This window comes from Zea mays, chromosome 1 (genome assembly GCF_902167145.1).
Source record: "Zea mays cultivar B73 chromosome 1, Zm-B73-REFERENCE-NAM-5.0, whole genome shotgun sequence".
Classification (NCBI taxonomy): Eukaryota; Viridiplantae; Streptophyta; class Magnoliopsida; order Poales; family Poaceae; genus Zea; species Zea mays.
Genome location: NC_050096.1, coordinates 287760116 through 287773295, shown reverse-complemented (window position 1 = coordinate 287773295; position 13180 = coordinate 287760116). Strand labels below are relative to the sequence as shown.

Sequence of the window (13180 nt, the reverse complement as noted above, 5' to 3'; positions counted from 1 at the left end):
TTGCTCTTGCAAGCATTAATTCATTTCTGAGACCACATTGGCGCAATAGACTATATGGTGTTTGAGGTTGCTGAATTGGATGGAGTAGCAATGATTTGTCACACTAACAACAAAATGAAAGGTTATTTGTTGGTTTTAAACATTAGTAATTGCTACGAAGTAGCATAAGAGCACATCCAGTTTTTATTGATGCCTGACTTTAGCAATCACTCCATATTTTGATCTATCTTTTTTATAAGTTTGACTTCATGAGACTTATTTTATAAACTTGATCTCACAAACTTTCTCTTATTTGGTCTCTGTATGATGGAATTATGTCATTTTATAATCTCTGTTCATTCAGTCAATCGTTGTGAACTCTCTTCTAATCGCTCACTTCATTGGCTGTGTTGTACCAAGACATATTTGCATGGAGTAAACAATAACATCAGTTAGCCAAATCAAAAAATATATTATACAGAGAGGGGAGACAATCAATAAAAAAATCTTGAAATTTTTTTGATGGATAGTTTACGTGGGTATTGTTGTAAGCCGTCACAACGCACGGGCAACCGACTAGTATTCACATCAAGGACAGCTAATATTTTGACCAAAATCTCAAGGTACCTGAACACTGAAGTAGCATACTATTAGCAGTCCGGTGAGTGAAGCTACTGATACTGAAGACGCGGGAGAAGAAAAGACGCGTCCAGTCGTAGGCGTCGTCCGAACAAGCGTGTTCATGGGCCAGAGTGTGCCAAATGAGTTCTAGCTTTAGGCGAGTCGGCCAAATGAGTGTGGGCTCCGTCCCAGGGTAGTATAAGTACTATGAGTCTGTAATAATCAGGACAAGAAGAATTTGGGTAAAGGAATACATCTATCGCCATCTTCCTGTCATTCTCTCCCACACGCTACTCTCTTCTCTGATCTTCTCTCCCTCGAATCCCAGTAGCATCCAGTAGCTAACATCTGATATCAGACTAGCGCAATCCGGGATCGTCATCCGCGTTCGATTGCTGTGGTCGGAATGGAATCCGCGATGCATCATATTCTGGAAGCTTTGGGTCAGATGGAGGAGCGATTGACGGCAACGCTGGAAGGCAGATGCGGCGCACTCGAGCAACGCAACACAACGGCCATGGCGCATCTGAGGCGCGGCTGCGTCGGGCTGGGCGATGGCGCGTGCGCGTCAGTGGCCACGGCCATGGACAACTTCTCCTTCGACTCGTTCAAGGGCCCCACCACTACCACCACCTCCGCCGCCGCCGCGCTACAGTACGACAACGACGAGCTGGTCCTCGATGCAGGGCCTATTTTCGGTGAGGAACCTATCTTCGATGGAGAGTCGTCTCCGTCCACGAGGTTCGACTCGCCCTCGCCGTTCAACCCGTACTACTTCACGCTGCCGCAGACGCCAGCTGAGCTGGTGGACGAGCCAAACCACAACGAGGCAAGTCCTCTGTCTCTCGTCCACGACGACTGGGTCGACCTCTTCCTCCAGACCGGCTCCTGCCCCGAGTGCTCGCGATACTGCCTCCTCCTGGACCACATGGCCCTCGGCTACTTCCCCTACTCTGAGCTCGCCGCCGTGCCCACCAAGTGTTCAATGCTGGTCCTCAACCGTGGCACCGACGAAGGGGGCAACCTTCAATTGCAACATTCCACCACCTCACAGCTGCTTAACAGCGGGTACCTGTTCGACATCCGGCCGGACCTGGTGAAGGGCGACTCTGTCGTGCTGCCACTGGAATTCGCTTCCGCCGTAGAGGGTCGCGTGTTGCTGACGACGTGGTGGCCACAGGATGCGGCGCTCCAGCATGAGGCGGTTGGGGTGTTTCTCACTCACTCCAACTGGAACTCCTCCCAAGAGAGCCTCTGCGCGGGGGTGCCCATGCCGAGCGTTCGTGCTCCAGCAGGTGTTGTTCAGTGCTCGTCAACAGGGCCACCCGTGTTCACGCTCATCAACAGGGCCACCGGCCTCGCCATCAAGCACTCGCTCGGCCAGTTCCATCCCATGCTGGTCCCTTACAACCCGGAGTACCTGGATAGGACCCTGACATCAAGTTTATCACACATGCTTCCATATGCAAAGACATTTTCAGCTGCTGATGGACGTTTGCCCCAATGGCGCGCTTCTGAGTATGATGTTGAATCAAGTTTCTCTAGTGATGCCATCCTAAAGGTCAGTGCGGCTGCTGAAACAGTCGAGAAAGTTTACCAGGGGCAATTGGTTGGTCCAACCACATTTGCAGCAAAGTTGCAGCCTTATCTTTGGAGTTTTAATCAGGTGAAAGAGAACATCCTCTTCCAGCACATCAACGTTGCCTGTGGCTACTACCCTGTTGGAAAGGGGTTTGTGCTGGTAGCTGACAACTTGGGTGATGGCCTCTTTGCTGTCAGCAATGAGTTTCACTCAGTCATCGTCGTATCCCAGAATATTGTGGACCATATCCGGCCAAGGTTTTTCACTGCTAATCTCACCAATGCAACCTCAATTGATGATGCGATTGTTTGGTTCTGTTCTGCAACCAATGCCACACATGCTGTTTCGAAAGTGTCTGAGAATTATTATTTTTTTGCTTTGGATCTAATGCATATAAAGCCACCATGGCCGCCACCTATGCAGTTTACGATACAGGACACGATTACACAGTGCAACATCTGGTATCCATCCGAGTGTGGGTGGGATGTCGTGTCGTACAAGCAACCATGGCCACCACATGTGCAGTCGGTGCTCCTCGGTGATGGTGTTCAAGTCAGACCTATGCCATGGCCATCTTTTTACTGTTATGCAGCTTGGGTGTGGTGGATTAAATCACTGGCCGTGAATGGACCCATCCTGCAATATTCAAGTCGTGCTTAAGAAAAGGATGTCATGCTTCTGGTTGATCTTGAAAAGAATATCATTGCAGGAGCAGACTTGAGTGATTTAGCCGTGGAGCATTCTTTTTGTCCATCTAAAGAAAATGGTGGTCAAGACGGTGCTAACCTTCTCTTGATTTGCAACTCATGGCTCACGAGTGTCAATAGCCTGCTCTTGGCTAACGAGAAGGCCAGTGCTGTTGATGATATTGGCTACGGTCTTGACAAAAGGGCACCAGTTCAGTATTACTCACACAATCTTTGCTCATTTCACACCAGGTCATCTTCTCAGATTGGGAGACATAGCTTCTAAAGGTACCCAACCAACAACTCAAGGCTGCTGAGTTTCTCCTGTAAGGCCAGCATCAGTACTGCCCTTGTCTCTCACTCACCCAAACTATGGGGTAATCAGTGCTAATCCCTGAAAGCTGAAGTAGAGTCATCAATCATTGTCTACACTATCAGCGGCTTGGGGGCAAGCCGCATTTCAAGCGGTAGGGAATGTTAGCAGTCCGGTGAGTGAAGCTACTGATACTGAAGACGCGGGAGAAGAAAAGACGCGTCCAGTCGTATGCGTCGTCCGAACAAGCGTGTTCATGGCCAGAGTGTACCAAATGAGTATGGGCTGCGTCCCAGGGTAGTATAAGTACTGAGTCTGTAATAATCAGGACAAGAAGAATTTGGGTAAAGGAATACATCTATCGCCATCTTCCTGTCATTCTCTCCCACTCTCCCACACGCTACTCTCTTCTCTGATCTTCTCTCCCTCGAATCCCAGTAGCATCCAGTAGCTAACACATACGCTCTCCAAAGCCAAATTATGTGCGCTATCTACGAAACAAAAAAAAAAGTGGCCTGCTGCAGCTTTACCACCGTGAGGCGACGAACCAGAGGTTGAAGGTGGCAGAGGCGGCCATGAGGAGCCAGGACAAGAACGCCATCATGGCAGACAGCTGGTACCTCCCGCAGAACGTCGGGGAGCTGTGGGATCCATGGAGCTGGAGGAGGAGGTCGATCACCGCGGCGCTCGAGCAGGCGGCGGCGAACGAGACTATCGACAGGGCCTGCGAGATTTCAGATTTGCACTTGAACTCTTTTTTTTTAAAAATTTTGAATTGGCACGCCGGGACGCAGAAGAAGACTGTAGAGAGATACGTACGCAGTCTCCTACCACGACGATGACCATGACGCCCGGCACGCGCAGAGGGCATCCCACGAACACGGAGTACACGTCGATCATGGCCAGCGTGCAGCTCCAGGGGATGACCAGCCCCATGATCGTCACCAGGAAGCTGTTTAGCAGCCAGCGTCACACACACAGGATTAGGACGACCGCCCGACCACACGTTCGATCAGCCTGACGGCCTTCAGCGCTGGCGCTGTGGCTGAAATACCAAAACAGATGGCGCGGATGCAACAGAGAGAAGGCACGTACCAGAAGGCGGTGTAGCTGAAGAACTCGACACCGACCGACATGAACAGCAGCGACGCCGACGAGAAGACCGCCTGCCCGACGCGGAGACCGAGGCTGCCGGCGCTGCCGACGGCGCCCGCGCCAGCGCCCGACCTGTCCCCGTTATCCATCCACGGAGTCCACGCGCCGCCGGACGATCATGCCATTCCCATACGCGCGCGCACGGCACACCCGACCCGACTCACCCCTCGCCTCCTCCCCGGGGCGGCGCGTTTCTCGCTTGCTTTTCACCTCAGCTCGTGGAGTCGTGGTGCAGTGCAGTGCAGCCGGGATGTTGGAAGGAATCTGGCGGGCGGGAACAAAAGCAGGGGACGGGATCGAAAGCCCGGGGGCTTTGCGATGGATGGAGACGGGGCACCGCTACCGCACCTGCAGACTGCAGGGACGACGGGGTGATTCTTTCTTTTCCGCGAAATGCTTTCTTTCTGCTCGCCATGGTTATTGCTGCTTTTGACCTCGCGTCGCACACTCATCCTCCCCATGTCTCGTTGCTTTTCTTCAGCTGCTAAGCTAAACTGGTGCACGTAACCACACGCTGCTCCACGCTGATCGTGACTGTTAATAAAGAACATGTGGAAGCTCAACCTGGACATGTATGCAACGTAAAAGGAATGGATGGATTATCTGACCACTCAGCTCAACCGCACAACTGAAGATGCTGGAGAATTCGATCTGTTACAGAACAGGAATATCGCATCGCTTCTCTCCTGTTGCAGTTGGGCAGAGGATAAGGGCCGGGCGAGGAGGAATGTGCCGGCCACCACGCGTGGTCCGACGGGTACGTGCGAGTGAATGGCAGGCAAAGTTTGCTGAACCAACGGCCGCCAGGATGCCAGGTGTATGTAGGAGGACAGCAGCGTGGATGCCGGAGCAGAAAAGTTCGCCCATCCACAAGCTGACCGGCCGCAGCCCAGATCGTTCTCAACTCCGGCCGGTTGATGTTTCACGGTTTTGTCACTAGTTGGCACCATATTCAGAAATAACACCGGATGATGCTGTTGATATAGAAAATAATTAGTTGACATATAAACATGCGTCCTCTAGCTTGCATAACACTATAACAGAAGAGACGCAGGGATTTACACGAGATAATATGACCAACATCTCAATCTACATCAAGCCACGGCTACTGATTTTATTGGCGTTTATGTACTCGAACGAACCAAATGCTGACATCGAACTACAACAAATGAGATAAACAAAACTGTCCACCAACATGGCAACATGCCCAACCGATCAACTCAAGCACACATAAAAACATCACCTACTCGTGACACAGGATCACGGATCACCATAGAGGGAACATTTGCACGGGCACGAACGGGAACGGAGCTGGACCGCACAGGGGAAACACTGAGGCAATGGTGCCTACAGGACTTGCAGCACACCGGCCCAGACAGGGTAGATGAAGAGCAGGAGGATGCCGATGGAGTTGGACACACCATTGCCCTTCCTGAAGGCGTTCCTGAATCCACCTGACGCCTTGATGTGTTCTTGGAGCAGGTAGCATCCGATCACAAGGCATATGAAGACACCAACGAGGTCTCCCCTGAAGCTGTCCGCGAACAGGCTAGGGGCGACCACTGTGAGCAGGATGATGGAACCAGGAAGCTCTAACCAATCTGGTGCACAGGACGAAACAATGTTCAGAGTCACCAAGCAAAAGGATGAACTGTGATTATTTTATGTTAAGGGCAAAACTGCAAAATGTTAATAAAAGGGTAAATGTATACCAATATCTGGAGATTTGATAGGATGCAAAATAGTACTGGAGATGTACCTGGGAAGTGTCGTGGAAAGAATAGACGCAGAATAACAGCAATAATCGCAATCCATTTCCCCACCTCTCCTCTGAAAATTCAAAGGCTTGATGATATAAGATATTTTACTTTCATATTCTCTGTTATAGATCAAGTGGTCAAGAGAGAACATTCTCTCCTGAAAGCGTTTTGAGCTACCACTACAGCATACTTCACATCAACAAGTAACCAACATGCAAGTCCTACATTAATTGATTCACAGGAAATCATAAATAAGATCGATTTCGATTCACATCAACATGTAACCAATACTGAAGTCCTACAGCAACTGATCCAAAAAAACATAACTAATTTGATACGCTTTGTAACTGTCATTCTACGAAGCGTAGAGTATGACAACATTGTATTTGAAATGCTTTGATCCTACAAGTTTACTGTACATCAGTCACATATGCTTCTGCCCATTGTGACAAAAAAACTATCATGGTAACTAACAATTGATCCATACAATACACAATGGATTGGTAAGTGAGATAGGGTTGATGCGCCTAATCACCTGATCAGAGAAAACAGCACATTAGGCAGGGTGAAGAAAATGTAAGGAACCAAGAGAGCTGTCAGCATGTTGGTCTTCCAATTTGTGCGATCCAATATCAAGAGATACCTGTAGTGGAATAGAACAGAGTTGTCATCGATTAATTGGTAGTGAGAAATACCTTACAAAATGGTCCTACCAGTGTCAGGTGAAAATAGCTTATAAATTCATTCACACCTGATACTTTACAAAGCTGAACTGATCATTTTAACAAGATGTCACATATACAACACGGTCATGCAGGACCCAATGAATTCGAGTAAACATTAATGAGGTGTTTAGTTTGATGAATCACTCTATCTAAAATAAAGTGGTGTATCATGGGTCTATTCCTCAAATTTGGTGGGATGACTCCATTCCACATATTAGTACTAAACAACTAACTACGAGGAATGAAGTGGTGATGGATTAACTCACTTCTTTCCACAAACCAAACAAAAAAGTGAGGAGTGAGAAGATGATAGACTATATCATTTCTCAAACCAAACACTCCATAAAACTCCATCCACCGTATGATTATACTAGCCAGGCTAACAATTCCTTCGTGCAATATCTTGATTCAGTATAGCAAAGAGTATATATCAACGCTGACAATTGCACCTGCAGATAATTGGGTTGTACAGGTCATACCAGCAACCTAACAGCGTCCAGGAATTTCGAAAAAGCAATAGGATCATAACCTCCTGACCATGTTCAGGCTTCAAAAGCACGTTGACTGTGGACCTATGAGTATCCACGCCCTACCCATCACGTCATCAGGATACATTTTAAAGCTCCCATACTTCAAATCCAGGTTCACCACGACTCAGGAGCCAAGTCCGTATGCAGGGCACGTGAGCCAGAGAGTTCAAGTGCTACAGTTACACAGTATCATCCCCATGTTGTCCGAATTAGGTCTGGATTCTCCCCATAAAGTGCGATCGTTTATGACACGAACTCTATCTACTACGATATGGCAAATTGCCAATAAACGATTCGCGAATCATAAGATCAAAGACCCCGCCCAAAAGTGGGATCACGGATCCCCTTTCTCACACGAATCCATAGAGAAACGGGCCTGGGGGAGCGGAAACACTCACACTGCGGCGAGGAAGGCCAGCCATTTGAGGAAGGAGGTGCCGAACCCCAGCCCGCCGCCGAGGACGAATGCGTGGTTGGCGAGCTTCCGCGCGGCGACGCCGAGCTCCCGCAGGTCCGCGTCGATCAGAGCCTGCTGCGCCGCCGCCGCGTCGCCGCCCTCCGGCCCCGTCTTCATCGCCAGGTAGGATGCGAACCCCTTCCCCATCGTCTTCGCCGGGAGTCGCTGACGCGCGGACAATCTCTCTGTCTCTCTCGCTCTCGCTCGCTGTCACTCCGATGGATCTGTGCTTCGTCCGCGCACGCCGGTCTTGGTTTGAGCTTTCTGGTCTTTGATATGCGATGTGGTTGGTTGGCTGTAACTGTAACTCTGTAAGTGTGGATGTGCATGAACTGGCGTGAGCGCGTGGCACGCTGGATCCAGACGATTCTAGGCCAGCGATGCAACACGTTAATCTTAAAAAAATGTATATAGGACACGTGGAGTGCTCACGACCCACAGACGTTGCATTATTTCCGTGCATCTGAGTTTGAGTTGACTACGTAAGTGCATGTATAATCCTGATGCAGCGTAATCAAGTATAAGATACAACTAATAAAATATAATATATGTCTTACTATATTTATTATATCAATTAAAACATTCAGTAAATTAAATTAATTAATCAGTTAATCTTATGTCTCGAACATAAAGTCAAAATACGGTGTCTTTGTTAAGATACATATCTTGAGTTTTTTATATTTAAACTATTACATACATTCAAAGATATAATTCAAGACATCCATTCTAACTGTCGTAATACGATTTCTTTTAAACAAGTACGTGACCGACTTAATTGGATAATCAAGAAATCACGGTCGATATAGACTCATACACCAACGTGGCATTGATAATAAACTTAAAACATACATGGCGATACATTATTAACTGGAATCACGACGACCACACATTCTGGGCCCTGCCCGCATCGGCGGAGGACGATGCGGCGTCGGATCCGGTCCAGAGATGGTCGTCCCCGACCGGAGACGTCCGCGCGGAGAGGGCTGGTCGCCCGCCTCCGCCTGGACCGCCTGGTTCAACTCGTCGGTCGAGGGCTCGAGGCTCGTCCATTGATGCAAGGGCGTACCGCGCGAGACAGAGGGTGGATGATTGGCAGCAAACACACATCGAGGAGTGTGAAAAGTGTTGAGAATTACGTTACCACGGATCACCAGATCCGCTCCCTTCCCTCCCGTCAGCAGTAGAGGCACAAGAAGATGTAGAGAACTCGTCTCCCTTCCCTTAAGCACGACAGAAGAAACACACGAGACACTGGATATAAGGTTGGGCCTCTGGCCTCTTTCTGATCTCTATTCCATATGAGGGGTACAGATTCTATATATAGAGACGCGATAGCCCTCAGGGCTATATTCGGTATTTGCCACATAACCCTTCATTAGGGTTTCTCAACACTCCCGCTTGGGCGAATACCGCGACCAACACATGCCTCGTTAAAACTCCAAAAAATCCAGTGGGAAAAATATGAAGAAAGAGTGCATGGTGATACAAATTGCATTTGCACTTTGTTGCCTCGTTAAAAACCTCATGTGAGAAACTTCAAGAAAACTCACCAAGGGAAAAAAGAGTACAACAGCTGTTATCGGGACAAATTTCGATCCTCTGGGATCTAGATTCTACTGAATCTTCTACAAAGGCTAACTTTAGAAATGTGCTCCCCCTGATCCTTGCAAAACTGTATCAATATGGCAAAATATTTTCTTCTGGAAGTATATGCACATATAGATTTAGCAAACAAATTGCATATCCTTGCAAAGATTATTTCAGGAACTTCACCTCAACTCACTTCTAGGATACACGAGGTAAGTGCACGTATCAACATAAATAAGCCACTTCGACTAGTGGTGTTCGATCGACTAGATCTACATATTTGATAGAAACTTCCATAAAGGTTCACATTGATCATCAAGCTGACGCCTTCAAGGCATAGAATATGACATTTATTGTCACACGATTGTGATCAATATAAGCATTCGCTCCCCCTGACGATGACATATGTCAAAGTTGTTATCCCTCATAACTTAACCATATTTTTCAAGATATATATCTCATTGTTCATCTGGAATAACGAGAATGGACGAGGTTGGGGTGCTATCATTTTCTATCTTACACCACAATTTATACATAGTAGTGCAAAGCAAGTAACATGTCCTTATATAGGACTTAGGGGATAATATAGTTGCAATAGTACATATTCTAAATATGACACATCGCTCCAGGCGTTCATCCATTGCAACATCTATGATGGTGTAACAAAAGTCCATCAAAAATCGTAATTCATCAGAGATTTTTCATCGATCAGATACATCGTTATAGTCTGTCATTCTGGCACAATGGGGATATTTTTGCCAGTAACACCTAAACCTTATAGGTTTCTGCCATCGGGGCTTTAGAGGATACCGTAATTCCACATCAAGTGGAAAATACCATGAGTAAAACTCGTGGAATGCACATGTGCTTATTCGGTGAACTTCAAGTCCTTTGGTACCTCATCTTATTTCTTTTCGGGTCTGTATGGGTCTTTATCCCTTTATTAGGATTAACAAATTTTGGTGTTCAACTCAGACTTTATTTCTTCTAGAAAGGTTCCATCAGGGAACTGTAATCTCAACTAGTAGATATTCTCTCTACACTTGAGAATGGTCATTCATCAGGAACGCATTATTCAGTATGAGATTTATATGTTGCATATTTATAATTCAAGAATATGAGTCCTCCTTGGATCTCATGACAGATCTTCTGAACCCTATTAACTGCATAGTTTAATTCATGCCATTTGCCAGATATATATTACATAGCGGAACAATGTTTATTCAACACATATGTGGGAGGGGTCTCTCACAAGACCACTTGAACCATCACATTCACCACACATTATTTCATCAGTGCCCATAATGTCCGAACTTCAAGCTCGTGACTTTCACTTTGCGATTATTGGTTCAGCCTCGATTGCATTTATCAATGACCCGATAAGAGAGCTTAAAGCACTCATGCCTAGGACTTTGTTTTGGATCCATTTGCAATCTAGAGAGGCAATATAGGTGTCGACATATTTGTCTCCCACATTTAATAATGATCTCTGTTATTTCCCAAAACGAAAGATTCATTGTTCCGTATTCCCAGCACAATGATATTGCGCGCATTGCTAGGAATTTCATCATCGAGATGAACCTCTTCGTGAGGCAAATCACCATCAGGGTGAATTAATCGGATGAGAGTTATCACAGACCACGTGAATCTGCAATCAGAACATATGCTTTGACTAAGGCTAATGGACCATATTCGCAGGCGTCCCCGAGAATAGATCAAATACCAATAAGTCAAATGTGGATATGATATTAATCCCGGGTATATCCACATCTACATCAGGTAGAAGCATTCAGACCAATATGGTTACTCCTCAACGATTTCTGGCAAACTCCATATACACAGGAGTACACACTGAACGACAGGTTCAGTTTGGCTTTTGTGCGTTTAATAGAATATTGAGGCATTACACTATATGGGCATTCCTCCCCCTAATGCCGAGATGTTCTAAAAGCATACAGATAATATCCCCAACCACAATCATCCAGTTGTGGCCATTGTATGCTATTGTGGTGATTTATTTGGGAAATCTTACGCACATTACAGATAGGGGTTTTATGCAGTGAGCTTTGGACTTAGATTAATGTAGTGGCATGAATACTACATATTTGTCCTTCAACATGAAGGGTTAGTCTCAACATCCAGCGAGACACGCAACAACAAGTTTCTTCATGGTTACAATTCTGCAAACTTATTGTTATTACTACCAAATGTATAGTCAATCATTAAGATTTAGACTAACATGCACAACACTATTTTATCCATAAGGCTTCTTCAGGGGCTCATGAATACCATTCGTCATTTGGAGCCATTAGTTGACTTCAGATCAACAAGTAAAATGACCATCAGGGTCTAGCGCTCACAAGAACATTCATTGGTTGCATTGTGCTTTCAAGCACATAGGAGAATTTGCGCTTATATAATGGTGGTAAAGTGCATGGCATCAGGCCAATGCTGCCAAGCAGAGATTTTTATATGCAGAGATGTATAGTCCAGCTCGTTTTTACCATTGCCCATGGGTGACCCAATTACTCATACCATTTTGAAATTAGGTATCGATTTATGCAATATTTTTAGGTATTATAATTTTGAGAGAGAACTTATAATAATAATTAATTATTTGTGGTGTTGCCAGCAAGGCAAACATTTCTCCTCATATTATATACCAAATTGTTCTATAAATCATTATTTCGATCTCTTCATTGTTCAGCAAAAAAAAAAGAGAAGCTTTGGAATAGAACATACAAGGCCAAGAATTCGTTTTATCTGGGAAAAATCACCATATAACTAGCTTTTCATGAAACAAATGATGATAACTGCTTGGCAAGAACGAAACAAGACTGTTATCCGCCTAGGATTCGTCTTCAACAACAGATAGTACTGTTCTCATACGAAGAAATCATCTGGAGTAGAGAGGATACAACAGGTCTCTACAAGATCTTCATATTTCTATCACAAATTATCATCACTAGTAGTCTAGTGGTCAAGACATATGACTCTTCTGGCTCCGAGGACCAAGGACATGTTAATGTCTAATTTAGCTTTAAGCTCTGTGGTGATGTGGGATTTCATAGCTATTTGTCTACTCTTCTCACTTCTGGTAGATCAGAGGTAGATAATGGTAAGCATGCCAAAGGGTGTAATTCAGTGTAGTTCGGCTACATAAACCCCAATTTTATTTCCATTCAGTATTGACCTTTACCATTTGGCTTACTGTATATCATACCAGTCAAAGGACTATCCCAAGTCAATTCAACGACTATAAGTATTTACAATTCTGAGAGATGTATGCAACACAAGCATAGAGGTCCTAGATAGGACGAGTAAAGTGGTTCGACGAGAACACACAATGATTTTTCACTCAAACATTGTGAAAAAATTCTCAGAATTACCTTTCGATGTACTCGCAACTTCGTGTTGCTAAGGTACTAGCCATTTATCTCAAAGTTCGCTTCATGCCATTCAGCGACAAATAGCAATGTGCCAACATCTGGTTGAGCAATGTATGACTGAGATTCTAGCATTTATTCATCTGATAAGGTCTTTTTGCCTACTAACAGAATCCCAAGTTGTGATGTCTTCTATGCCAAAAAGACTTTCATGCATTATGTTATATATCTTCGGGTTACTTCAGGTAAATCTTTATGCATGAGATGAGAGCAGAGGATTAACTTATCTGTGTTTTATATTATTTCATTTACTTTCCCAGATTATTCAAGCACTATAGAGCTTGATATAGTTGTTATGGCCACTTGGCAATATAAATAAATATATGATGCCACACAACA

At 45.6% G+C, this 13180-nt stretch overlaps 3 protein-coding genes across 3 annotated transcripts; 1 reads left to right on the top strand and 2 right to left on the bottom strand.

The window, feature by feature from the left end:
• The first annotated feature begins 835 nt into the window (after positions 1-835).
• Positions 836-3559, top strand: LOC103644069 (uncharacterized). Its single transcript, XM_008667262.4, has 2 exons — positions 836-2960; positions 3121-3559. Exon 1 carries the CDS (start codon positions 1007-1009, stop codon positions 2840-2842), a length of 1836 nt encoding a protein of 611 aa, XP_008665484.1. The 5' UTR covers positions 836-1006; the 3' UTR covers positions 2843-2960; positions 3121-3559.
• LOC100278000 (CASP-like protein 12) lies at positions 3448-4816 on the bottom strand. The gene is made up of 3 exons (XM_008673628.3): positions 4277-4816; positions 4013-4133; positions 3448-3905 (listed from the first exon to the last, which is right to left on the bottom strand). The coding sequence occupies exons 1-3, from the start codon at positions 4423-4425 to the stop codon at positions 3708-3710; spliced, it is 468 nt and encodes a 155-aa protein (XP_008671850.1). The 5' UTR covers positions 4426-4816; the 3' UTR covers positions 3448-3707.
• Positions 4817-5291: 475 nt separating this feature from the next.
• Positions 5292-8024, bottom strand: LOC542099 (Cold-regulated 413 plasma membrane protein 2). The gene is given in 4 exon segments (NM_001111732.1): positions 5292-5937; positions 6096-6166; positions 6632-6739; positions 7750-8024. Coding segments are annotated over 4 exon segments (639 nt in total). The 5' UTR covers positions 7956-8024; the 3' UTR covers positions 5292-5683.
• Positions 8025-13180: the final 5156 nt, after the last annotated feature.

What these genes read in the sequence shown, in the direction of transcription:
- LOC100278000 (XM_008673628.3), bottom strand. Translation starts at nt 4,425, where the DNA reads ATGGATAACGGGGACAGGTCGGGCGCTGGCGCGGGCGCCGTCGGCAGC. An exon ending in TTCAGCTACACCGCCTTCTG is followed by an intron (nt 4,134 to 4,276) that starts GTACGTGCCTTC and finishes GCTGCTAAACAG; the next exon opens with CTTCCTGGTGACGATCATGG. An exon ending in GCGTCATGGTCATCGTCGTG is followed by an intron (nt 3,906 to 4,012) that starts GTAGGAGACTGC and finishes GAAATCTCGCAG; the next exon opens with GCCCTGTCGATAGTCTCGTT.
- LOC103644069 (XM_008667262.4), top strand. Translation starts at nt 1,007, where the DNA reads ATGGAATCCGCGATGCATCATATTCTGGAAGCTTTGGGTCAGATGGAG.